At 43.3% G+C, this 27,915-nt stretch overlaps 1 protein-coding gene and 2 long non-coding RNA genes across 3 annotated transcripts; 1 reads left to right on the top strand and 2 right to left on the bottom strand.

Moving 5' to 3' along the window:
* Nucleotides 1-83: 83 nt before the first annotated feature.
* On the top strand, nt 84-21,795 carry LOC115376744 (uncharacterized). The gene is made up of 3 exons (XR_003929836.1): nt 84-95; nt 14,018-14,030; nt 21,699-21,795. It is a non-coding gene; the product is annotated as an uncharacterized LOC115376744 (long non-coding RNA).
* Nucleotides 16,529-17,615, bottom strand: LOC115376741 (uncharacterized). The gene is made up of 3 exons (XR_003929833.1): nt 17,564-17,615; nt 17,170-17,175; nt 16,529-16,738 (listed from the first exon to the last, which is right to left on the bottom strand). It is a non-coding gene; the product is annotated as an uncharacterized LOC115376741 (long non-coding RNA).
* LOC115376738 (H-2 class II histocompatibility antigen, A-U alpha chain-like) lies at nt 21,594-27,903 on the bottom strand. The gene is made up of 4 exons (XM_030076513.1): nt 27,751-27,903; nt 27,380-27,625; nt 22,386-22,667; nt 21,594-21,830 (listed from the first exon to the last, which is right to left on the bottom strand). Exons 1-4 carry the CDS (start codon nt 27,797-27,799, stop codon nt 21,709-21,711), a joined length of 699 nt encoding a protein of 232 aa, XP_029932373.1. The 5' UTR covers nt 27,800-27,903; the 3' UTR covers nt 21,594-21,708.
* Between the last annotated feature and the right edge of the window lie 12 nt (nt 27,904-27,915).

A 27,915-nucleotide genomic window follows, 5' to 3' on the forward strand; every position in this document is an offset into this window, starting at 1 on the left:
TCATGGCTTGGTGGTTGAGGCTGTGCAGCAGCACAGATTTCTGGGTGCAGATACAGACGACAGCCTGACGTCTGAGGCCAACACAGATGCAGTTTGTGCTGAAGCCCACCAGCAGGTGAACTTTTATCAGAGAAGTTTTAATGTTGATATGTCTTTTATGAAATGTTTTATTCTTCTTTTATTGAGTCTGTTTTAACTTTCTCTTTTATCCGCTGGTTTGAGTCTCTCACTTTGAGAAATAAGCTCAGACTGAACAACACTGTAAGAATGTGGTAAACCTGCAGGGCTGAAGCTTGCAGAGCTCTCCCTCCTTTACAGAGCCAGAGCAGCGAGGACGGCCAAATCCATCCTGAGCTGAGTCAGTCCTGGTCCCTCAGGTGCAGACGCTGCCGTCTGGCTGCAGGTTCATCGGACCAAAGAGTTGGACTCAGAGCTACAAGGCCTCATTTGTCTGTTGGCCTCATTAACAGCTTGATGTGATCTGACCCTTATAACCTTTAGTAGCTGACACCTGTTTGCTGGGTATCCTCTGCAGGTTGTCTGGTGGATTTTGTGCATTAGCTGTTGTCTTTACTTGTTTATTTATCCTCTGCTAGCAACAATGAATTGCCCCTTGGGGATAATAATGTTTACTTACTTATTTAGTTAAAGGTCTGAACAGAGCCGGTGATGAGCTCCAGCAGACGGGTCAGGGTCAGGGTCAGGGTCATGGTTAGGGTCTGAGGTGGCGTCTCCGATCTCCAGGGAATGTCTGGAGTAACGAGTCGGCTTCCACCCGGGCATGGAAGCACCGGTGGAGGTGTTGGTGGAGCCAACATCAAATAGCTTCTTGTCCAGAGTCTGCTATGGAGAGGAGGTCGGTAAATGTTCTGCTCTGGAATTTTCTTAGTGGCAGGTAGTTCACAAGGTTCTTGAAAGAACTTGAAGTGGAACAGCATTTAGAATAGCTCGATTGGTTCATTTTGGATCATGCAAGAGGTAAACAAAGTGATGCTTGAGAAACCAAGTCAAGTCAAGTCATGTTTATTTCTATAGCACATTTACAACAGCTTAGCTCAACCAAAGTGCTTCACAGTAAAAATAAATGCACAGTAAAACACAAATGCACAGGCATGGGTAAAACAGCAAAAACAAACAAAAGACAATTACTTGCAATTTGCAAAAAGTGCATTGAGAGAACGGGAAACCAGATGAGTCGATGATGAGTTGATGATGGTTTTAAAACAAACTGACAGCTGGGGGGCACCGGTGGCTCACTGGTTGAGAGCGTGTACCGTGTACCAGGGCTTAATCCTGATCTCAGCAACTGGGGTTCAAATCCGACCTCAGGTCCTTTGCTGCAGGTCATCCCCCTCTCTCCCTGCCTTTCCTGTCTCCACTGTGACTGTCAAATAAAGGTGAAATGCTGAAAACATAATCTTTTAAACAAACTGACAGTGAATCAGCTGCAGGGGGAAGGTGGCAGGGAGCTGAACTGGCTCTGGATGTCAGTAATGCTGTTAGAAGAAGCAGGAACATCACAGAGAACGTTCTGGTGTGTGGTGAAGTGCTGGATCAGACGGTGCCTGAGCCGGGCGATGGACGGGGAGTCGGGGTCGTCCCTGTCGATGAAGACAAAGCCTGCAGATTGTCTTGAGTTGCTGAGGGTGTGAAGTCGACATGAGGCAGCATTGATGAAACTAGATGGCTGCAGCTCTGATGCTGTAGCTTTCAAAGAAAGAGGGACGTGATCAGGAATTCACTCACAAACTTCCAGCGGCCGTCCTGCTGCAGAACATCTTCAACTGTGGAAACAACCAAGACTGGAATTTAAATAAAGAAGGAACACGGGCTGCCCGTCACAAACAAGAAACCAGACGCTTGTCATATATAAAATGTTTGCTCATGCTCATATTCACCCACATGAATCCCAGTTAGTATGAACATAATTGTTAGATTGCTGCAGGATTACAGGTGGAACATGTATGGCTTACCAATCTACCACTGTCCATGTCATCACTGTCAAGTTTCAAACACGTTGAATTAAAAACATCACCTGGACAAAAACGTCTCAGGTCTGTTTTCTTGAAAGACAAACTTCTGTGTTCTGATTTATATTCTGATTATCAGGGTTAGAAGAAGAACCGCCACAAAACTCAGGAAACACCATGAAATGTGAACGCCGCTTTAAATGTGGCTGCTGCAAGGGATTGTGGGAGGGCATCACCTGTCCTCAGGTAAAGGACGCTCCAGTGTCTCCTCTGCTAAAGGAGACAGGAAAGGAAGCAGTGAAGCTCCTTTCCTTCACATTTAGAGACCTGGATCATTCTCTCTCACACTTCTTAAAGTTTAGATAGATGCTATCTGTGATGGAGGAACACACACACACACACACACACACACACACTCACACACACACACACACCAGCCATGATGAAGCTAAGAATGTGAAGTTAAAAGCCAAATATTGTGATTAATGGGTTTCATTGCACTGACAGTGGAGTCGTGGTACCACACAGTCACAGATGGTGTGAGGGCGCCCTCTGTGGTGACAGAGTGGAACTGCAAGACTGTAAGAGAAATTAAAAAAAAAAAAAAAAAATCTCTCCTTCTAGTTGACAAAATACCTTGATGGACTTTATCAAATACAAATATCATCCAGTGGGAGCATTCATGCCGCCTTAAACATCTGTAGTTTTACAAAGAACTTCAGATTAACTTGAGTTCAGGGAAAAATCTCTGACATTATCTTAGTGGTACACAGTGTTTGTGTTTTTTAATACTTCATGTTCATGTTAATGTGTGTCCTGTCTGTCCAGGTGAGGGACAGTTTCTGTCATGGAGGACAATAAACATATTTCATTTAAATTCATGTCTTATGGGGCAACGGGCCTGGCCTGCTGATTTATTTATTGATTCATTTTTTGCCTGCAGTCTCACCACCAGGGGGCGCACTGGATGCCACATTCAGTCAGATGTGGCTACAGCCCCTCCTCCCCCACTCATATTTTCCCTCATGGTATGACAGATACTGGTGCATCTCAATAAATTAGAATATCATCAAAAAGTTGATTTATTTCAGTAAATCAATTTAAAAAGTCAAACTCATATATTATATCAATTCATTACACACACACACTGATATATTTCAAGTGTTTATTTATTTTAATTTTGATGATTATAACACAGGTACAGGTGTCATTACAGGTAATGAAAACCCAAAATTCAGTATCTCAGAAAATCATAATATTGTGAATCAGTTCCATTTTGGAGACTCGTGGAGTCACACTCCAATCAGCTGATTAACTGAAAACACCTGCAGAGGCTTCCTGAGCCTTTAGATCTCAGGTGTCAAACTGGTGCCATGGAGGCCAAGAGGCTGCAGGTTTTCATTCCAACCAGCAACTCCACCAGGTGATTTCACTGATTAGTCCCGCCTCTCTGTTTGGAGGTAGGGTGACCAGTGAAATCACCTGGTGGAGTTTTTGGTTGGAATGAAAACCTGCAGCCTCTTGGCCTCCATGGCACCAGTTTGACCCCCCTGCTTTAGATGGTCTCTCAGTCGGGGTCAGCAGCTACACAGTCATGGGTAGGACTGCTGACTCGACACCCTGCACCAGGAGGGACGACACAAAAGGTCTTAGCTGAAGAGGCTGGCTGTTCACAGAGCGCTGTTTCCAAGCTCATTAATGCAAAGCTGGATGGAAGGAAAGCTGTGGTAGAAAAAGACCGGCCCTCATGTGGCTGTGGCTCCGCTCTGTATGTCAGCTTAATGTTGCAGTGTAGTACTACAGTAATACTACAATACCACTACTACTACTACTACTATACCATTGATAATAATAACAGCAGGAACAATTCCAATGAATGAAGAGTAGAAAAATAAAGCCTTTGATGTGTAATAAATCTGACAACAGAGTTACAAAGTGCTTCACCATATAAATGAATTAAAGTCATGAAAAACACAGAAATACACAGGAAGAATCCCAACTCCCATCACCACATGTACAAATACAGTCAGTACAGTTACTACATCATGTACACAGTACACAGTAATACACACACACACACACACACACACCAGTCTCACTGCATCACTTCCTGGTTCAGCTCTTTCGACTTTAAAGCCTGAAGAAGACAGGAAGTGAGGACAGATTTAAAGACTCACACCTGTCCAGGTAGACGGTGTCAATAAAGTCTGTTCAAAGCAGCTGAGTGAAGCAGAGAGGCTGCAGCTGGAGGTTCAGGTGAACAGCGAGGCAGAATAACCACAGAGCTGCTCGCTGGGAAGCTGCTGCATGTTTTCATTCATTCAGCTCCTGTCATGAAAATGAACAATACTACAAAATGAAACTGGTACAAACATTCACAGCACATATTTCAAACTGATGCTTTTCATGATTGGAAAGGAGCAGAGAGAAAAATATAATTCTGATTTTTTGTCTGATTCTTTTGTCTTGGATGGTCCGTCATCTCCAGTTTCCTTTGCTCATCATTTATCATTGACTGCACCTTTTATTACAACTTAAAACAAAAAGAACCCATTAAGTAAAAATTTGTGTCTTTTAATGCAACATGGTGGGAACTCCCAAAACTTCGTTGTGCAAAATGTGTACAATGACAATAAAGGCTATTTCTGAGTAAAAATTTAAGCTCAAAACAAATAAAGATAAACATCCAGTTAAATTTCAGATGCATATTTCCTAAATTGTCTCTCTTTATACATTTGTTTTAAAGTGCACAATATCTGTACAACCCTTTAAGTCATTCTGTTGGGAGTTCCAAAGTTTTACACCGGCAACAGAAATACACATTTGTTTTAAAGTGTTCCGAGCAAGCTGATGCTTAAAATAACAATAATAATAACAATAATACTAAAACATCAAATTTATACAGCGCTTTTCTAGGTACTCAAAGACACTTTACAAAAGCAGACACACAAACAAAAAAAACATGTAAGCAGTAAGGTGGAGGAGGAGGGTCGGAGGGGGGGGGCTGGTCAGATGTCACAGGTGATCTTGAACAGGTTGGTTTTGAGTTTTAAAGGTGGAGAGTGTGTCAGAATCAAAATCACATCTCCTTCTGTGATTTAGATTCTGAGGTAAACACAAAGTTTTTGCATGTTCTCTGGCAATACTTTTTTGGCTTTAAACATAACTAATAATGTCTGCAGTTCTATTATCTCGTTAAGTTTCAACAGAGGTGGGAAGTAACAAAGTACAAATACTTTGTTACCGTACTTAAGTAGATTTTTCAGGTATCTGTACTTTAATGTATTTAATTTTCTGCTGACTTTTTACTTTTACTTTATTTTTGGCTTTAAACATAACTAATAATGTCTGCAGTTCTATTATCTCGTTAAGTTTCAATAACCTGACTTAGCAAATAATCTGTTGGTATGTTCTCTAAATTCAGCTTTGTGAATAGCTCTAGCTGCTCTTTTCTATAATAAAAATAATGTCATTATATTACGTATACGTGTTTCCCCACACTTCTACACAATAACTAAAATAAGGCAGTGTGAGTGCACAATACAGTATTCTCATTGTGTTACAATCCAAAACATACTTAGCTTTGTTCAAAATGAAAATATTCTTAGACACCTTTGTTTTAACATGATATGAGATTTCCATGTCAAATTTTCATCCATTATAACTCCCAAAAACCTAAACTCAGATACGTTCTAAATTTTAACTCCATCAATAGATAATGAGACTTCATCCCTTCTTTTATTAGCTTTTATTTTTTTTTAATTTAATGATAACTTATTTTCATCAAATCAGGATTTAAGCCTAACCATTTCATTTTCAATGTTTTCTGATAAAGTTTTTAAATTATCTCCTGAGCAGAAAAAATTTGTGTCATCTTTCTTTAAATCAATGAATACTCCTATTATAAACTTCTTTCTGTCAACTGCTGTTGTAATTTCTTCTATTATTTTCATTATTGCTAAACCTGTAGACCGGTTTGTCCGAAAACCATATTGGTTCTCACTCAGTAAATTATCATTTTCAATAAAGCTACCTAATTTCTGAACAAACTATTTTTCTAGCACTTTTGAAAATTGTGAAAGCAGTGATACTGGTCTGTAATTGTTAAAGCTGCGTTTGTCTCCTGCTTTAAAAAGTGGAATGACCTCAGCTGTTTTCATCCTCTCCAGAAAAACACCGGCTCTAAGGGAAAGACTGTAAACATAACATAGTGGTTTAATTATACAATCAATTGACATTTTTACTATTTTTATGTCAATTCCATCACTATCAGTTGATATCTTGTTTTTTGTGTTAGCTACCACAGAAATTATTTCATTTTCAGTCACCTCACCTAGAAACACTGACTGCATCACTTTATTTTCCCCCTTCAAACCACTTCCTGTATGGCCTTTTTTTTTTTTTGTTAAGTCATTTGCCAAACTGGGCCCAACATTTACAAAAAAGAATTAAATTCATTCATTTGAGTTATTATACATTACCCTTAGCAGAATAACCAGGAAATAACTTTGTTGGCACTTCAAAATACAACAAAACATTTTAGAATGTATAAAAATAGAGATTAAAAGGAAATGGTTTCTAACCGGTTTAGCCTGACAGAAAATAACTAAATAGTGACGAAGGTGTGATGAAACTCTGTGCTTCCTAACTGCTGTCAGGTCTGCAGATCTTATGTGCTATTTTTCTTGCGAGTCTCTTAAAAATAGGAACAACAACAACAGTCAGAAGTAGAATCACATCCAGGTCCAACACCTGCTGCCATCATGCCGACGCCCAGCAGGCTCCTCTGTCGGACCTGCAAACCAGAAAACAGATTCATCAGGTAAACAGTGACTGACTGGAGGAAAACCCTCCGTCTCCTCGTCTCCAGACTCCTGTGGGAGTTTAAAACATGGCTGACCCCCATCACTCATCACCTACTGCACCTTAGAAAACCTTTACGTCCAGAGGCTTCACAGTTTGATCTGCTGACATCCAGCTGGGGCTCCATGTGGAGCTGCACTGGAGAACTGGCTGCACCAAGCCATTTCTGACCACTAGGGGGCGCTGAAAGCTCAAACTCCCTTTAGCAGTCATGAAACAGGAAGCAGGACTGACTGTTTACAGCTTGTACAAACTAAAAGTAAAAAAGTGTTTTGTGATGGAGACGAGGCTACATGTGCCTCTGAAGCTGCCTTGCCCCACCCACTCCAGGTGCGTCTGCAGGTTCAGGTGGAGGATTTGCAGCAGGTACGGGGAGTCCCGCCCCAGGTAGCAGGGGGCGGGAGGGTCAGTAAAGCCCTCTGACAGCCAGTGTGCAGGACGCAGACTCACAACACTCCCAGAAACACTAAACCAAAGACGAAGGAACCTCCTAACAAATGTAGGTCCCTCCTGGTTTTTGTCCCATGTGGTGGTTTTCCCTGCGCCTGCTCGCTCCTTAAACGTCACACAGTGACACTTTGAACCAGGAAAGGGAAGAAACTAATCTTTAATCATTTGTCCCCAAACTCAAATAACTTGCACATGTTAGACAAATTACAACCATCCATGATGTAATAACTAAATGCAATAACTTGGAAGAGGCGCACAGGGCCGGGCTGACTGTGTTTTTTATATTATTATTATTATTATTGTTGTTGTTGTTGTTGTTGTTGTTGTTATTATCATTATTATTATGTATTTTTATACTGATGAGGCTGATGTGACCCTCACTGTCCACCGTACCTGTCCTGACGTCAGCCAATCAAATCAGAGATGCTTTCTACACCGTGTATGTGTGTGTGTTTGAGCTGGAGAAACGTGTGTGTGTGTGTTTGAGCTGGAGAAACGTGTGTGTGTGTGTGTGTGTTCCTGGAGCTGTGGCTGCACCTTTCCGGACAGAAAAACATGAAGGCAGAGAGAGAGGTCAGAGGTCAGAGGTCGTGTCGTCTGATCGATGCAGGAGCCCTGAGGATCGGCCACATGAAGCTCTACATCACAGAATGTAAACATGTAAACATGTAAATAGGCAAATATTTAAAAATGCAAATATGTAAACATGTAAGCATGTAAATATGCAAATATGCAAACATATAAACATTTAAACGTGTAAATATGCAAATATGCAAATATGCAAATATGTAAATATGTAAATGTGTAAACATGTAAATGTGTAAACATGTAAATATGTAAACATGCAAATATGTAAGTAATGCATCATGCAGTTTCACAGCCTGTCAGAAATATGTTTGGCTGTATTTTGTCTCAGTTTTCTCAGAGTCAGGGTCAGGGTCAGAGTCAGAGTCAGAGTCAGGGTCAGGGTCAGGGTTAGCATCAGAGTCAGGGACAGGGTCAGGGTCAGAGTCAGAGTCAGGGTCAGGGTCAGGGTTAGCATCAGAGTCAGGGACAGGGTCAGGGTCAGAGTCAGAGTCAGGGTCAGGGTCAGAGTCAGAGTCAGGGTCAGGGTCAGGGTTAGCATCAGAGTCAGGGTCAGGGTCAGGGTTAGCATCAGAGTCAGGGACAGGGTCAGGGACAGGGTCAGGGTCAGAGTCAGGGTCAGGGTCAGGGTCAGGGTCAGCGTTAGCATCAGAGTCAGGGACAGGGTCAGAGTCAGGGTCAGGGTCAGGGTCAGGGTCAGCGTTAGCATCAGAGTCAGGGACAGGGTCAGAGTCAGGGTCAGGGTCAGGGTCAGGGTCAGCGTTAGCATCAGAGTCAGGGACAGGGTCAGGGACAGGGTCAGGGTCAGGGTCAGCGTTAGCATCAGAGTCAGGGACAGGGTCAGGGTCAGAGTCAGGGTCAGGGTCAGGGTCAGGGTCAGCGTTAGCATCAGAGTCAGGGACAGGGTCAGTGTAATGTTAGTTTGGTTGTTTGGTCGTGATTCTGTTGTGTGATCTGGACCTGGAGCCTCTTCATCTCAAAGTAAACCAGTTAAACCCACCTGACTGGCCAACCTCCAGGATGCTGGTGTTGGTGGGAACAGTGGGAATATCTTCATGCCACTCTGCATCACCCCAACACGAGTACGTTCTGGGTCACGTTCTTCAACAATAAGGACAGGTTCCCGCTCTCCACCCACTCATCTCTCAGCTCCACCCGATTCTTAACAGATTCATTCTGGTGAGTCTAATCTGAGCGCCCATCACAGAGGCAGAAAACATACTGGGATGGGTCCAGGCCAGTTCTGCTCCACTTTACAAACCAGAATAACATCATCTCCAGGTTCTGCCTTTGTCAGGTTCTGCGCTGGTGTGTCTAAAAAAAAACACCAAGCAGAGCAGTCAGCTTCACAATGCAACACACACACAGCCACCTTTCAATACACGGCACTACATGTTGGTTATTTAACTGTCTGAAGGTCATCTGGGCTGAATCCAAATGGTATTTCTTATTTATGAGTTTATTTCATCAGTGACCATGTTCAACATACATTAAAGACATTTAGCTCAAGACCGGACTTCTATCTGCAGTCCCAGGTAGATTTTAAAATCACAATAACATTACAAAGTGCAATGAAGGTATACAACACACACAGATAGATATATAAATTAATGCTTGAAATAGGTCTCTCAAACAAATTTAAAAAGTTTATAACTTTATGAATTAAGAATTTTCTTTCCATTAAAAAAAAAAAACCTTCAAACACGTAGTTACATCACATCATTCTACTTTCTATGCCTCCTAAAAAGTTCATTTCTGGAACCTATTTCATAAAGAGCCATTCTTTTCGACTGCAGAAGTCAATCCATCATGAAGAAATCAATGTCTGTCAACCAAGGAACTTTGGTAACACTTTATAACAAGTACACACTAGTAAGCATTAGTTAAGCATTAATAAATATTGAATTCATCATATATAACACATGAATAATCATTAGTATGTAGTTTATAACACAGTTATAAATGTTTTACTCATCATTTATAGGCACAGTAGTTATGGATTAGTAAACACTGAATTCATCATTTATAAAGCATGTTTCTGACATAAATACTCATTAGTATGTGGTTTATAATCACAGTTATAAATGTTTTACTCTTCATTAATAAGCTCATCTATATAAATGATGGATTCAGCATTTCTAAGTTAAGTATTACATCACTTACCCATTTAGTGATGTAATGTATTTAGGATTTGTCAGTGGTTTGTAAGATCATTTAGAAAGCCTGTGCAAATAATGAACAGTCTATTTAGATGTACATGTCTGCATGCTCCACTATTCAGACATGTAAATGTAAATGTAAATGTTCTTTATTTATATAGCCCTTTACAACAAACCTTTTGGTGAACCAAAGTGCTTTACAATAAAAGGAATAAATAAAAGCAGTGAGAGACAATAAAGACAATAAAAAAAACAATAAAAACCAAATATAAAATACAATAAATAGAATACAATAAAATAAACTTAAAATGTCATCATGCTACTGGTTTCTAAAAGCCAACCTAAAAAGATAGGTTTTTAGTCTTGATTTGAAGGGGCCCAGGTCAGAAAGCAGACGCATTTCAGCGGGGAGCTTATTCCAGAGCCTGGGAGCAGCAACAGAAAAGGCTTGGTCGCCCCAGTGTTTGTATTTGACCTGGGCACTTCCAACAAGAGTTGGTTAGACGACCTCAGCGCTCTTCCAGGCTCACAAACAGTTAAAAGCTCAGATAAATAAGATGGTGCGAGGCCATTAAGAACTTTAAAAACAAACATTAAAAGTTTAAAATCAATTCTGTAGCAGATGGGAAGCCAGTGAAGGGAGTTAAGAACAGGAGTGATGTGCTCTCGTCTGTTAGTGTTAGTTAAAAGACGGGCAGCGGCGTTTTGCACAAGTTGAAGGCGACTAAGAGACGATTGCGAAACGCCGATATAAAGTGCATTGCAGTAATCTAATCGTGAACTGATTAGCGCATGGATGGCTTTTTCCAGGTCATGACGGCTCAAAAACATTTTGACTTTAGCCAGGAGACGTAGCTGGAAGAAACTAGTCCTGACAACATTGTCGATTTGTTTGTCAAACTTCAGATGACTGTCAAAAACCACACCCAGATTTCTGACAGTTGGACTGAGCTTTGAAAACAAAGTGCCAAGGCCAGCCGTCACAGTATCCCTAAACACAATGCATTCAGTTTTATCATCATTTAAATGAAGAAAATTAAGGGCTAGCCAATGCTTAATATCAGCAACACAAGCAAACAAGGAACTGCAATGTGCAATGTGACTGTTAGGCTTCACTGGCAGATAGATTTGTGAATCATCTGCGTAACAATGAAAAGAAAGGTTGTGCCTAGCTATAATTGACCCAAGAGGCAACAGGTATAAAGAAAAGAGAATAGGGCCAAGAATAGAGCCCTGTGGGACCCCACAGGAGAGAGGAGCACAGGAGGAGGACAAGTCACCAACCATCACAGAGTAGGTTCTACTGGATAAATATGATGTAAACCACTTAAGGGCAGTGCCGTGGATACCAACATAATCACTCAAGCGTGACAGGAGGACTGAATGGTCCACCGTGTCGAAGGCTGACGTGAGGTCAAGCAGTACTAAGACAACAGGGCATTTGGCATCCACAGACAGCGCAATATCATTGTGCACTTTTAACAGTGCAGACTCAGTGCTGTGTCGAGATCTGAACCCAGACTGAAACTTTTCAAGAACAGTGTTGTTTTCCAAAAAGGACTGTAATTGTTTAAAAACAACTTTTTCTAGGACCTTAGAGAGAAAGGGCAGATGAGACACAGGTCTAAAATTTGATAAAACTGAGGGATCGAGACTAGGCTTTTTAAGAAGGGGCCTGACAACGGCATGTTTAAAGGCCGTTCGGACGGTTCCTAACCTAAGGCAGGTGTTAATAAGGCCCAGCAGGCTAGGCCCCACAGTATTAAAAGCCGATTTCAGCACAGTGGGAGGGACAATATCCAATGGGCAATTTGTAGGTTTTAAGGATTTCACTATGTCACTTAAGGAGGAGAGAGAAACCAACTCAAACTGGTCAAGTACAGCAGAGTGAGTTGGGGCAACAAGCAAATCATCATTAAAACACAAGTTAAAATTATTACTGGTGTCTTGTCTGACAGAGTTCACTTTGTCAACAAAATAACAAAGAAACTTCTCACAAGTGGCGTTTGAGACATCAGTCACAGCAGAAATGCATGGGTTAAGAACAGCATTAATAGTATTGAATAACACCCTGGGACAGTGATTGCTGCTAGAAATAATATTAGAGAGGTACTGAGATTTAGCTTCCCGTACAGCCCTCTGATAGTCAGCAAGAGAATTCCTCAAAATTTCCAGGGACACATGCAGTTTGTCCTTCTTCCATTTACGTTCGGCCTGCCTGCAACGTTGCCTGAGGGCGCGGGTGATATCGTTCAACCAGGGATCCGTTCTTGGCTTAGCCGATTTTTGCCTAAAGGGGGCAATAGAGTCCAGAATGCCAGCGCAAGTGGAGTGGAAGGAGGAAAGAAAATTGTCAGGACAAAGAGGGGACACCAAGCCATTCAAGGAAAATAACTGTGAGTCCTTGAAAGCAGCAGTAAACTCATCAGCCGTGGATGAAGTGATGATGCGCCGCTGCCGAGATGGAACCAGAGGTTTGCTCACTGACTGGGGGACTGGCTGTACGTGGAGGCCGAAGCCAGGTGAGCTCTCAGCCGGCATATTATTCCACCTCTCTTTCCTCGTCTTCTGCGGCGACTGTTGCATAGCGATGCAGCAGGTGAACACCACAGGTAAGAGGGTATAGACGCCAGTACAGGCGGCGGTGGCTGTCCATTAAAGTCCTGGATCGGAAGTTTTTCCACAAAATCGCGGATTTTTAAAAGACTCAGGCGATCATACACCAGCAGTGATGACACTTTATGATAGCAGAGCGATAGGAACAGGACAATACACAGCAGAGGTAGCACAGGTAGACGGCCAGCCACACACAACGGCGCCATCTTCCCTAATGGTTAGTGAGTGTGTTAGTAGATGTTTTATAAAATCTCACAAATTCCATTTCCAATGGATGGCTTATAAACAGTTATTAATGCAGGAATTCATGAATTCAGGCAGTTGCAAAGCACTTACTACTCGTTAATTAAGCATTTTGTGTGAGCTCATCTAAAGTGGGGACTATCTATGCCTTATTAAGCATTTACAAATGAGATTTCAAGGCTGGCAATGCCTCAAAACTCACAGAAGTTCCAGACCAAGGAGAGACACAACACAGGGACAGAGAACATATTGCACTGATATTTATTGCAACTTCCCAACATATTGTAACTGTACAACTGAAAAAAGGATAAGCATGGCTGGATAAAAACACCAACAGTAACTACAGCAAATAAAATGTTTCTCTGAAAAAAAAAAAAAAAAAAGAAATAAATAATGAAATAAAATCTTTCTGTATCAAAAAATGAAATCTTTGTTTGAAAATAATAATATATATATATATGTATATATATATATATATATATATATACCAGAATATATATATATATATATATATATTCTGGTTCAAAACATAAAGTCAGAAAATATTTCAGTGTCACAATTCAACAATGAACTTTTTTGTCTTCAGTCTCGCAAACATTTGACAGTATCAGTGTTAATCTAGCATTATAGCTGACTTTGTTTTCAGGGGAAGCTTTCCAGAAATCTTAAAGGCTTTAACTGTGTCCACTATTCCTGGATCCTCCTCAATTGCAGTGGCACACTGTATGGCAAACCCACTGAGTTTCACCTGACCGTTGTAGCTTTTAAGGAGTTCCTTATATTTGATGGGGGCAGTGATGAACAGCTCTGTGACTGGAGCAGTGACAACAACCGCGCTCCGGTCCACCCCAACACGCTTGAAAGCAGCAGACATTGTCCTCCCTCGATTAAACAGCCAAAGAATTTTTTGTACCGGGACACAGCCTGTGTTGGATTTAGGACTGCAATTCAGACGACAAAGAATCAGTTAAAAAAAAAATGAAAAAAAGGTATTTTAAAACACGCACACACGCACGCACGCACGCACACACACACACACACACACACACACACACACACACACACACACACACACAGTGAGTTATTACAGTAGATTTACTCAGCTAGTGCCAACACAACAATCACACACAGAATGTCACATCATGTGAGAACCAGCCAGGAGAGGAACAATTGTACAGCAGAACTAAACAGGACCAAACCAAAAACCCAGTCAGTAGAAAGGGATGGAAGTATTACATGTAGCATATTTTACCTCTTTTACGTGTCTTTGGTTTCATTTTCTTTGACTTCTTGGACTTTCTCTCTTTCATCTTCCTCTTCCTCCTCTTCTTTTTCTTGTCTTCTTCTGATGAGGATGCAGTAGAAGAGGACTGACGCACACAGCGCCCCCTCTGGTCTGTATGCGGTGCGGCCCGGTCCTGGATGTTCTGGTGCAGCCAGGTTTCTGTTATCACCATAACACAGTTGTCCATGCGGCGGTTGGAGATCTGACATTTGTGAGCCATTTTTCCAGAAGTGGTCACAGGTCGACTCTACAGGTCAGTGTGTGTGTGGGAGGCAGCGAGCAGCACCTGCCATGCTGAGTCAGCTAACGTGTTTATATCCAGTTTTGGGAAATAACAGGTTTTACCCAGTCACTATACTGTCCCAGAGATGTTCCTTTTTACTACGACCAAGCTTGAAAGTGACTCTTAAGTGTCAATATGAGGCAACTGAAAATCACATTGTTTTCAATGGAAGTGGCTGGAGAGGCGTTTCTTCCTGCCGGTCTTTGTCCAACCTAGCAACAGCGACCCAGGGGGCGGGGCTTAGATAAAGGGTGAGTTGCTCATTTCTCTGAGCTATTGGCCCACCCGTGGTCGTTGGATGTTCTTCCATGATAAAGCAATTGATTGCTTTGCTTGGAGTAAGCACATGTGAAATCTCATTCCAGAATGCTTCAATTTCTGGACAATCCCACATACAGTGGAAAGGTGTGTCTTTAGATTGCTCACATTTAATACAGGTATCCAGGATATTGTCATTGAACCTATGTAATTTAACTGGTGTTATATAAGTGCGCATCAGCCAATTATACTGCTACTTCACACCTGTGAAGTGAAAACCATGTCAGGTGACTACCTCTTGAAGCTCATCAAGAGAATGCCAAGAGTGTGCAAAGCAGTAATCAGAGCAAAGGGTGGCTATTTTGAAGAAACTAGAATATAAAACATGTTTTCAGTTATTTCACCTTTTTTTGTTAAGTACATAACTCCACATGTTCATTCATAGTTTTGATTCCTTCAGTTAGAATCTACAATGTAAATAGTCATGAAAATAAAGAAAAAACACATTGAATGAGCAGGTGTGTCCAAACTTTTGGCCTGTACTGTATATATATATATATATATATATATATATATATATATATATATATATATATATATATATGTATATATATATATATGTGTGTGTGTGTGTATATGTGTGTATTTATATATGTGTAAGTAAGTAAGTAAGTAACATTTATTTGTATAGCACTTTTCACAGAGAAATACAAGAGAATACAAGGATCAGTAGAGTTATGACTCTTTGTAAGTCTAGCTAAGGTGGTGAAAAGAAACCTGGGATTATTTTTGTTTTCCTCTATCAGAGATCAGTAGTAGGCCATTTTAGCGACGCGGAGGGCCTTTCTGTAAATTCTGACTGTTGACTATCTTGCCAGGATGAGCAAGATTCTTCCATTTTGGAGGAGCGCCATAACCTTTCGAGTCTCTGTGAGGTTCGTTTCAGTTCATGAGTATGTGAGTTATACCATGGAGCTGACCTCTTTTGTTTTATAGTCTTCTTTTTAAGAGGAGCGACGGCATCAAGTGTCGCTGGCAGTGAGGCTGCAACACTATCGAAGAGACTGTCAATTTGCGAGGGACTAAAGGAAGCATAAGAGTCATCAGTTAAATTTAGACTTGGTAATAAACTCAGAGCTGATGGGAGTTCCTCCTTAAAATTAGCAACAGCAGTATCAGATAAGCATCTAGTAGAGACGCTTTTTTCAAGCGGACGGTAATCCTGAAGAAGGAATTCAAAGGTAATCAGATAATGGTCAGATAAGAGAGGATTCTGTGGAAACACTGTCAAGTGTTCAATGTCAATTCCATAAGTAAGGACAAGGTCAAGGGTGTGATTATCTTTATGGGTAGGTTCATTTACTCTCTGAGAGAAGCCAATTGAGTCCAGTAACAAAATGAACGCCGTGTTAAGAGAGTTTTCCGTGTCAGTATGGATGTTAAAATCTCCAACTATATTCACTTTATCAGCGCTGAGAACTAAATCTGATAAGAAATCTGGGAATTCCAACAGAAATTCAGAATACGCTGAGTTAGGAGGACGGTATATAATGACAAATAAGATTAGTTGAGCCGCCTTCCAAGCTGGATAAAAAAGAGTAAGAATTAGGCTTTCAAATGAGTTATACTTAAATTTAGGTTTCAGTTTTATAGATAATTTTGAGTTAAAAATAGCTGCAACTTTGACCATCCGGAGGAACATGAATATTAATGTGACTAGGAGGGGTTGACTCATTAATACCCACATAGTCATTTTCATTAAGCCAGGTTTCAGTCAAGGAAAATAAGTCAATATTCAAATCTGCCAGCATGAGGACTGAGCAGAACACCTGCTCAGGTGTGGAGACAAACAGTGACACAGAAAGAAATCAAGACTGACCATGAAATGGCTTTTTGTGTTTTAATTGAACAGGAAAGAAAAAGGCAGAATATCACAACATCATCAAAAGCTGGTCGTCTTTTAGCTCGTCACAGCAGACGGGAGGTTCAACTCCTTTTACTGACTGGAGTTTGTTTGAGTCACTCACTAGCAAGCAGGCAAAACAACACAACGATCTCTTGAATCACTATACAAAAACGCCCTCAAAACCCTTGATAAGAAATCCCGATACTATCACCACTGTCATATCCTTGATAAGTATAATATGCTGACTTTTGAAAATCTGATCATGCACTCAAATGTTTGTCTATTGTTTAAGATCATCCATAATGATGCTCCTCCCCCTCTGAGACAGTTTGTGACTGAGCTGTGAAATAATGACCCGAGCCACTAGATCAACTACTCAGGGGGCGTGCAGGATCCCACAACGTGAGACTGCTTTTGGTAAATCATCTTTCATCTTCACTGCCATAAAACAGTGGAATAGCCTCCCAACCAAACTCCCAACCACAACAAATCTACACACTTTTTCCCGCTTAACAAAGCAGTGGCTACTGTCACAACAGAGCAGCATACACCTGTAGCTGTGTGTGTGTGTGTGTGTGTGTGCATGTGTGTGTGTGTGTGTGTGTGTGTGTGTGTGTGTGTGTGTGTGAGTGTATGTGTGTGTAAGCACATACTGGGGGTAAAATTGTGGTTTTAAAGGTCTGGGGGTATAGTTTTGGGGGTATCCTTAAATGATGAGTGTATCCTTTATATTAACTTTTCGTATTACTTTTGTAAGTAACTATAATTGATAGTCTACTATTTCACACTATTTTAATGATTGTATATTTATTTGTCCAGGGACTGTGGGAGGAAATTAGGTTTATAGCTATAACCTTGTACAGTGCATCTCTACCTTTTGGGTTAATGTCTATTGTACCTTGTCCCTGTTTCAAAAATAAAATCAATCAATCAATCAATCACTACAGAGTCAGGTTTACGAGTTACTGAGTCTCTGAGTCACTGAGTCAGTGGTTAATAGATAAACTAACTTGCTAGTTTTTTTTTTCAAGATTTATTCGTCACATGCATGAATGTACAGGTACAGCAGCAGTGAAATGTAATTGCAACAACTCCAGCACTGTACAAGTAAAAAATAGAAATAAAAAGTAAAAATAATAATAATAATAACGATAATAATAATAAAAAATAAAATAATAAAATAAAATAAAATAAAAATAAAGATAAAATAGAAAGAATATATGACATTCCTAGATACAATGAACAACCTATATACAATATACAACAATATACAAAAAGTACAAATAAGTAGGGGGTAAGTACAAATGAGTAGAAGAACTGAGTTGCAAAACCCTGAAGAACAACACGCTCCGGAGGTCCAGAGTTAGTGTGAACCGTGAGACCAAGTGACAGAACCTGATGCCCGGTACTGGGATTCAGGAGCTGTCAGACTTGATCCAGCCTTGTGGAGTCACCCCTTCCCCTCCAGTCTTTACGTGTTGCAATCTGCCAGTAATGTAGGGTGTAGTGTAGTTGTTGGGGGGTTGGGGGGTGGGGGCAGTGAGTATCAGACAACAGGGGATAGTAAGGTGCTGAGCTGTCTGATACTGCATGCAGGTGGTGTTGTGGACTGATATACAGAGTTTGTGTTATGAGTTCAGAATCCGTGTGGCCTGGGGAAAGAAGCTCCTTCTCAGCCTCTCAGTCCTGGCTTTGATGGAGCGAAGCCGCTTGCCTGAGGGCAGCCACTCGAACAGCCTATGGTTGGGATGATGAGTGTCTTTTAAAATCCGACTTGCCCTGGACCTGCACCGCCAGGTGTAGATGTCCTGGAGGCTGGGCGGTGCCGTGCGGGTGTAGATGTCCTGGAGGCCGGGCGGTGCTGTGCAGGTGTAGCTGTCCTGGAGGCCGGGCTGTGCTGTGCGGGTGATGCGTTCAGCACAGTGTATCACTCTGTGCAGGGCCTTCCTGTCCTGGGAGCTGCAGCTGCCGTACCAGGCAGTGATGCTCACAGAGAGCACAGACCCCACTGTGGCGGCGTAAAAGGTTTTCAGCAGCGTGGTGGAGATCTTAAATTTCCTCAGCCGCCTGAGGTGGTACAACCGCAGCCTAGCCTTCTTCACCAGGGTGGAGGTGTGTGTAGTCCATGTCAGGTCCTCAGAGATGTGAACCCTGAGGTACCTGTAATTGCTTACTCTCTCCACCGGGGTCCCGTAGATTCTGAGCGGCGTATAGTGGATCCTCTGCCTCTCTCTCCTGAAGTTGACCACCAGGTCAAGGTTGTTGTCCTTACACCATGAAGACAGCAGCTCCACCTCCTCCAGATAGGACGTCTCTTTGTTGTTGGAGATCAGGCCTACCACCACTGTGTCATCCGCGAATTTCACAATGATGTTGGATTGGTGTGTCGCTGTGCAGTCATGGGTGTACAGGGAGTATAGCAGAGGGCTCAGTACGCAGCCTTGGGGCGCACCAGTGTGGAGGTACGGGAGCTGGAGGTGTGGGCTCCAACCTTCACCACCTGTGGTCTGCCAGTCAGGAAGCTCTGAACCCAGGAGCAGAGTGAGGAACTCAGTCCCAGGTCCCTGAGCTTGGTGACCAGTCTGTGGGGAACTATGGTGTTGAATGCTGAGCTGTAATCAATAAACAGCAAACGCACATAATTCCCCTTACCGGTGTCCAGGTGGGAGAGGGTGGAGTGGAGGACATGGGTGATGGCGTCGTCAGTTGTCCTATTGGGGCGACAGGCGAACTGAAGGGGGTCCAGGGAGTCCGGCAGTGATGAACAGATGAAGTCTTTGATGAGTCTTTCAAAGCACTTCATCACCACGGAGGTCAGAACTACAGGGCGGAAGTCATTTAGACCAGCTGGGTTGGTCTTTTTAGGCACAGGGATGATGGTGGACTTTTTAAGGCAGGTGGGGACGACAGAGTGGGCCAGGGACAGATTAAAGATGGTTGTGAACACCGGAGCTAGCTGGTTAGCACAGGATTTTAGCAGATGCCCGGGGATGCCGTCTGGGCCGGCTGCCTTCCTGTTGTTCACTCGCTTCAGAGCTCTCCTGACGTCGTGCTCCGGGAGCGAGAGTGGGCGGTCCTCCTCACCGGTCAGGTCGCCTGCTTCGATTACGCTAGCCACAGCACTAGTGCTAGCACCGCCAGCCTCAAAGCGAGCGAAGAAGGTATTAAGCTCTTCCGCCAGTGAGGAGTCCACCACAGCCGAGGTGTTCACTCGTCCTGTATAGTCCGTAATCGTCCTCAGTCCTTGCCACATGCGTCTGCTGTCGCGGTCGCACAGTTGTTCCTCCACCTTATCCCTGTATCGCCTCTTAGCTGCTTTCACCGCTTTCCTGAGCTTGTAGGCTGCCGCTTTGTACGGTGACATATCTCCGGTGAGTCCCTCGTTATAGGCAGCAGTACGTGCTTTCAGAGCCTCGCGGATAGACTTATCCACCCATGGTTTCTGATTAGGAAAAACCTTCACAGTCACCATAGGAATGGTATCATCTAAAAGCTTAGATATAAAGCATGTAGCCACTTTCGTAAACTTATTGACATCATCCGAGCTCGCCCGAAACATGTCCCAGTCTACGTCACTCAGCGCGTCCTGTAGTGAGGCCTCTGATTGGGCGGACCAGCGTCTGACCTCTCGCGATACCGGGGATTCCTGTCTTAGCCTTTGTTTATATTTTGGTAAGAGGAAAATGGCGTCGTGGTCAGCCTTACCAAAAGCCAGCAGTGATATGGCTTTGTATCCGTTCTTGAATGGGGTGTAACAGTGATCCAAAATGTTGTCACCCCTCGTGGGACATGTGACGTGCTGGAAAAAGCTGGGCATAACCTTTTTGAGGTTCGCCTTGTTGAAGTCACCGGCCACGATGACGGCTGCGTCCAGGTGTTTAGCATTGTGTTTGTTGATGGTGTCATGCAGAGTATTGAGAGCAGTGTCCGTATCCGCCTGTGGTGGAATATAAACGGCAAAGACGATGACCGCAGAGAACTCCCGGGGCAGATAGAAAGGGCGACAGAGGATTGCCAGGTGTTCGAGGTCCGATGAGCATGAACGCGACAGAACAGAAACATTCCCTGGATCACACCAGTTGTTGTTGGTTAGGAAACACACTCCACCACCTTTAGATTTACCGGAGTCCTTCGTTCTGTCCATGCGAAACACTGTGAATGTTTCTGCTGGGCGAACGGCGTGGTCCGGCACCTCCGGCGTGAGCCATGTCTCCGTGAAACAAAGGATGTTGCAGTCCCTCATGTCCCGCTGGAACCGGACCCGGGCCCTGATGTCGTCCAACTTATTATCCATGGATTGGACGTTAGCCAGCAGGATACTGGGAAGAGGAGGACGGTGTGCTCGTGCTCGCAGCCTGTTTCTGACTCCGGCACGTTTCCCTCGGTGTTTTTTCCTGCTTCTCCTCGGAGGCCCGTTCCCCTGGTTACACTCCGCGTCCCGCAGGATCTCCTTCAGCCAGGTGGACCTCTCGTGTAAAACTTCAGAAAAAAGGTAAGTAGACCTGGTAGCAATGTTGAATAGTGTGCTGTGGTCGTAGGTAATTAAGCCAGAAGAAAGAGAGGTCAAAGAACTAAAAAAAGCTAAGAAAGTAACAAACAAAAATCACAGTGTACGCGGAGCAGTCACGACGGCGTCTGGACTCGTCTGCGCCATCTTGAAATTGACACATGTAAAAGAAGTAAAGAACACACATGTAAAGAAGTTTAATGTAAGTTTACAGTTTAATGTAAGACTTGCACAGCAGTGACACACTGTCCCACCTCACCAGGCAGGAGCGAGAGGAGGAGTCAATAAAAAGAGTCTTGATTGGAGCGACTCGTTCATGACTCGCACATCACGAGGAGCTGGGTGCTGCTTTGGGATAGTGCTGTGTTAATTTTGGTTTGTCAAGCCGTGAAGCATGATGGGAAATTTATTGAGAGTAGATTTAAAGTAAGAAGCTAAAGTATCACAGGAACAGCAACCTAATACAGAATCTCTCAAAAACACTGTTTAACTGAATTTTATCACAGTGGAAGCTAGCATGTTAGCGCTGTGCTCCATGTTGATCAGAAGCAGACAGAAGCAGATTAAAGGCAGCGACAGCCAATCAGCTGCATTCGTTTCCTTTGATGAGGAAGAAGGTTCCTGTGGCCACGCCCAGCAGACCCACGGTCAGACCCAGTCCACAAAACACCGCAGGTCCGATCCCCGGCTGGTCCTGCTCCACATCTGCAGGAACAACACACCAACACCAGTTAGCTTCAGTCTGCTAACAGGTTAGCTTTAGCTTCCGTCTGCTCACTAACAGGTTAGCAGCAGGAGGCTAACAGGTTAGCAGCAAGTGGCTAACGGGCTAACAGGTTAGCAGCAGTGTCAGGTCAGGCTAACAGGTTAGCAGCAGTGTGGGGTCAGGCTAACAGGTTAGCAGCAGTGTGGGGTCAGGCTAACAGGTTAGTAGCAGGGTGGGGTCAGGCTAACAGGTTAGCAGCAGGGTGGGGTCAGGCTAACAGGTTAGCAGCAGTGTGGGGTCAGGCTAACAGGTTAGCAGCAGGGTCAGGTGGCTAACAGGTTAGCAGCAGGCTAACAGGTTAGCAGCAGGGTGGGGTCAGGCTAACAGGTTAGCAGCAGGCTAACAGGTTAGCAGCAGGGTCAGGTCAGGCTAACAGGTTAGCAGCAGGCTAACAGGTTAGCAGCAGGTTAGCAGCAGGCTAACAGGTTAGCAGCAGGCTAACAGGTTAGCAGCAGGCTCAGCTCAGGGGTAGCTAGGTGAGAAAGGTGCGTCACCCCAGACTCGGGTCAGCGGCTGCTCCAGAGCTGGGTGCTGCACCGTGCAGCTGTAGATGTCTCCCTGCTGGGGGGTGAACTTCAGGGTGGAGATCTGGGTGAAGGTTCCGTCTTTGCTGGGGTACGGGGTGTTGATGCTGGTTCCCTCGGTCACGTTCTGCTCGTTCCTGGTCCAGTAGACGGAGACAGGAGCGGGAAAGAACCCGCTCACGTGGCAGATGAGGCGGTTCTCCACGTCGAGCTCCACTTCGTCTTTGGTGTAGATGGTGCTGTGAGGAGCGTCTGCACACACAGGGAACACAGGTTTGGTTCTCTTTAGAACTTCATATCTCATACTGATCAGGAAAGTAGAACACTGGGCTGTTCACTGTGTTTAAGTGTGAGCTGCAGCCAGTGCCGGCTCTGCCTATGTCGGCGTCCTAGGCAAAATTACTCCCTTGGGCCCTTGCATGCTACTACCACCCCCATAGACAGGTCACCATAGACAGTTTAGCATAGACAGGTTACTATCAACAGGTGATTATAGACAGGTTACTATAGACAGGTGTCTATAGACAGGTTACTATAGACAGGTTACTACAGACAGGTTACTATAGACAGGTGACTATAGGCAGGTTACTATAGACAGGTTATCATAGACAGGTGATTATAGACAGGTTACTATAGACAGGTGATTATAAACAGGTTACTATAGACAGGTTACTACAGACAGGTTACTATAGACAGGTGATTACAGACAGGTTACTATAGACAGGTGATTATAGACAGGTTACTATAAACCGGTTACTATTGGAGGTTACATATCATGTAAATGTATAAATTATATCTGTGTTGCATGTCAAGATTATTTTATGGACTGCTAGCATAAATAAAAGTGTTTTAACCGTCACCAACCAGAGGACTTTTATTTTGAAACGGAGAGCAGGCACTTCCTGCTCTCTTGTTGTTGTAGCTTTAATGTGATCCTGTTGGAACGAAGCAGGAGAACCACTTTTCTGTTCTGTTCCTCAGGAGAAAAGAGAGAACACATCTCTGTTCCACGGCTCCAAAGACACTCAGGGAAACAAAATCACAGTGAACTTGTTTTTCTGACCTCCAGCAGAAAAACAACTAGTCTAGCAGGGGTCTTCAGATTTCGAGATACCCCTATCCGAGTTATAACAAAACACAACCATGCTTTTTCATATCCCATATGTGTCCCATTAATGAAATGGATGGTTGAGGGACTTTATTTTTGTGGGAAATCTTTTTTTTTTTTGGGGGGGCTATTCTTTAGACCTACCCTAATATTTGAAAAAGAGCCAAATTAGGCCAATCTGGATAGGGGTGAGGTGACAAAAAGCCCATTATTTCATAACGCTCACTCAAATTTGCATCAAATTTGCTGTGGTTTGACCCAAGTAACTGTCCAACAACACCAAAGAGTTAAAATGTAATTTTTCCAAAGAAATACTAGAATATAGTCCTGCAAACATGACTTTAGTGTAGCCGGAAATTGTTACTCTAGCAGGAGGGGCCCTCAGATTTTGAGGTAGGCTACTGTACCCCTATCCAAGTTAGAACAAAACACAACTGTTTTGTTTTTGTTTGTTTGTTTGTTTGTTTGTTTATCTTCAGGGTCACCATTGAAGAAATGCATTGTTGTGGAACTTTATTTTTGTGGGAAATTAGAGAAATCAACTGATAAAGTGATGAAGTGATGCACCCCACAGAGCCAATAAAGATCTTTCTAATTCAGGCTTCCTGACTTTTAGTGACCTTGCTGAATGCATCCTCAAGATCTTGTCTCTTCTACAGAAACAAGAGATAAAATGTGTCGTCAAAGTCTTTGACAGGTATGACAATCCACAGTCAGTAAAGATCCTGGAGAGGCAAAGGAGAGGAGCGACTGATGGGCCCACACGTGATCACAGGTAACGCAAATGTTCTGAACTACAGGGGGTACCTGAAGAGCAGTGGAAACATGACGGCACTGTGTATCTTTGTGAGCAGTTACATGCAGGCTCACAGATGATCCAATCAGATGGCTCCATCATCCTGGCAGGTGGATTTGAGAAAGGAGAGGAGGTGAGGAGCATAAGCAGAGCAGGAGTCAGCACTCTCACATCACTTTACAGTGATCAGGAGGAGGCTGATATGAGAATGGTCTTACATGCCATACATCTTGCCGATTCATATTCTTCCATCATTGTGAGGTGTGATGACACAGATGTAGAAGTACTGCTGGTGTATTATGCAAAGGCGTGTTGGGATCATCTTAAGTCTACATGCATGCAGGGCATGGAACGAGAGAGAGGTATGCCCCCATCAACACCATAGCAGACAAACTCGGAAAAGACATGTCCAACTGTCTTCCAGCATGTCATGCACTCACTGCTGTGACACAATAAGCATTTTGTACAGAATAGGCTAAACAACAGCATTCAACAAACTCAAGACACATCTCAGTGAGCTCAAAGACATGGCCCATTTTGGACTCTCTGGATGTTTGGAGGAGTCTTTGCCAGTAGCAAGACATTATGTGCTTCTCCTGTATGGGGAAAAGAAAAAAGAAAATGGAAGATTGTGCACTAACCTGGATGAACTCCGCTACATCATTGCGTTGACAACAGATGCAACCTCTGGAAATCTCCCACCAACAGAGGATGCATTCGAACAACATGTACAGAGAGCAATGTTGCAGACCACAATATGGTGCCTCAGTCACCTCCCCAAACCTCTCCTATGGAGTCCAATCGGCAAGGCATGGACTGTCAGTGATGGAGCCCTTAAGCCAATCCTGTTTAAGAAACCCATGGCACCAACAGAGGTTAGAGACATTACACATTTATATTGCACTGATGCAAATTGTGGACAGACTGGAAAATGCCAGTGCCTCTCCCTGCCCTTCCCTGTACAGAGTTCTGTACTTGCTGTGCAGAATGTCAAAATGTATCCCCACGTGTCTGAAGAACCTGATATTTGACAATTCAATTTCTAAAGCACACTTCGTCAAGTCATGAAACTCAGGTTTATAACAAGGAGTCACAAAGACACACAGAGAGACAAGGGGAACAGCTGAACATAAGAAACTAACTAAACTGAACAATCATACACTAGATGGTGTGGGGAGAATTCAAAGAACAAAACAATGAACCCAAAGGCTTCTAGTATCCAGGGGGGAGGAAATTGGATATACCAAACACTAATGAAGGAGCAAACTAACATAATGGGGAGTACTGAACTAGGGGAATGGACAAATGGACAACCAACACACAAAGGGAAACAAACAAAGACTTGTCAATAAGACATTACAGACTTACACACAGGAAGACTGGAGCATGGCGGAACAAGGAACAGAAGCACAGAGGAACCACAGGGACTGGACAACCACAGGGACTAAAATACTGGAGAAAGCTAGGGATCACAAAATGCATGGAGCAAAAAAAGGACTGGGCAAAGAAACAGGGAAACATGCAAGCTTCAAAAGGAGAACAATCAAGGAGTGAGGGGGAGAAGGCCACCCGGGCACGAGGTGAGTGGACGTCAGCCTGGGACACGGAGAGTATGAGCTGGGGGCCGCCAGACTGAGGCACTGGGGAGATACTTTAGGGGCCGCATCAGGCTGGAGTGGTAGCATTTGCTCCACGCTCTCTCTCTCTCTCTCTCTCTCTCTCTCCCTCCCTCTCTCTCTCTCTCTCTCTCTCACACACACACACACACACACTTTATTTTATGCATTTGTTCTATTTATGTATGGTATGTTCTTGCCTCTGATTTAAATGGATTATTCAATAAAGGTTACTCTACCTACATCTTGGATCTTTATGTTTGTAATTTTAGGTAAGCTTTATTGGGTTACTCAAACTCTGACTGTTTGGTGTAGCGTACAGCACCTGGCCTTTCCCTCTCCAAATATGAGCATTTCGTAATCATTTCATTTGTTTGGTTCCAGAGAAGTAGTCACCTTGTTTGCAATAAAACAATAAAACCAAATTACAGCTGCTGTGCAGCGACGGGTCGGGTCTGGGCATTTTTAGGCACTTCTGAGCAACAAGTAGAGAATAGGAAGATGAAAAGAAAGGTGGCATTCTACATCAGTTGAGGCTTGAACTCACAGTTTCTGGCATGAAGGACAACACTCTATCTCACTGAGCTAATTGGCAAGTGTCAGTTCATGTGAGGCTTCACAAATTGACTAAGCCAGTCACATTATAGCAGCCGCCTATGCATGGAAAGGCAGATTTCAAACCACTGTAAAATAAATAAATCAGTCATTAAGACAAAAATCTGACAATGATGTTCTGGCATGGGACTGGACCTTTATGCAAAGTTTGGTGAGTCTTTGCACATGGGAAGTATGATTTCCTCGGAAGAAAGAAAGAAAGAAAGAAAGAAAGGAAGAAAGAAAAAGAACACCTAGGAATACAATAGTGTCCGAGCAGCTTAGCGGCCCAGACCCTAAATATATATGCACACATCCATTTGGTTTTAGTTCAATAGCACCCTGGGCCAACCAGTAACAGTATATCACATGGGAATCTATGTTTTCCCAATGAATAAGAGAAAAGTTAAGGAGTGCTCTTGTCCGATCCACAAAAATACAATTTCTGCCTAAGTTAAAGTTATGTTTACATGACCTTATATAAGTATTTATTTATATAAAAATAAAAATTTGACTCTGGTTATGTTGGGAAGGTACCTATTTCATACCACAGCAAATCTGATGAAAATCTGAGTGAGCATTATGAAATTATGGGCTTTTTTGTCAATTTTTCCCCAATCAGATATTAGGTAGGTCTAAAGAATAGCCCAAAATACTGATTTCCCACAAAAATAAAGTCCCACAACCATCCATTAATGGGACACATATGGGATATGAAAAAGCATGGTTGTGTTTTGTTATAACTCAGGTAGGGGTATCTCGAAATCTGAAGGCCCCTGCTAGACTAGTATCTCGAAAACGAAAACTAAAGGCTTTTTTGAGGACTTGCTGCGAGCCTATTGGTCTTTACCGAGTTTCACTGGTGGGTTCTTTGAGTCACGATCAAATACTGCCAGGTTTCCTTTGCAGATCTCCTGCTGAGCCACAGACAGTTCATAAAATCCTGGGAAGCTGATAGGATCTGCAAACTTGGGCAGAACAATAACTCCTCTGTGGTTCTTGAAGTCTGCGTACCATCCCTCCTCAGTGTCCACACCAATCATGTTCTCTCCATCAGAGGCTGAACAGCCAGCGATATAGATGCCCTCATGAGGATCTGCACAGGAAACAGCAGAGCCAAACACGCGGCAGCATTAGTTGTTGTGTTTGTTGTGTTGTTGTGTTGTTGTGTTGTTGTGTAGCTGTCAGGTGAGAGTGCAGCAGGTGAGAAGCTGTGCTGACCTTCTGCTCGGACACACAGCAGCCAGGAGAGGATGAGGAGGCTCTTCATCTCGGTGTGGGGCTCAGCGCTGACTTCACTCTCTGCTGGAAACTAACACAAACAGGAGCAAGTTCTCTGTCCAAATGTTGGCTCGCACACACAGCCACCAATCACAGCACAGCTTT

The sequence above is a fragment of the Myripristis murdjan genome, chromosome 18 (genome assembly GCF_902150065.1).
Source record: "Myripristis murdjan chromosome 18, fMyrMur1.1, whole genome shotgun sequence".
NCBI classification, from domain to species: domain Eukaryota; kingdom Metazoa; phylum Chordata; class Actinopteri; order Holocentriformes; family Holocentridae; genus Myripristis; species Myripristis murdjan.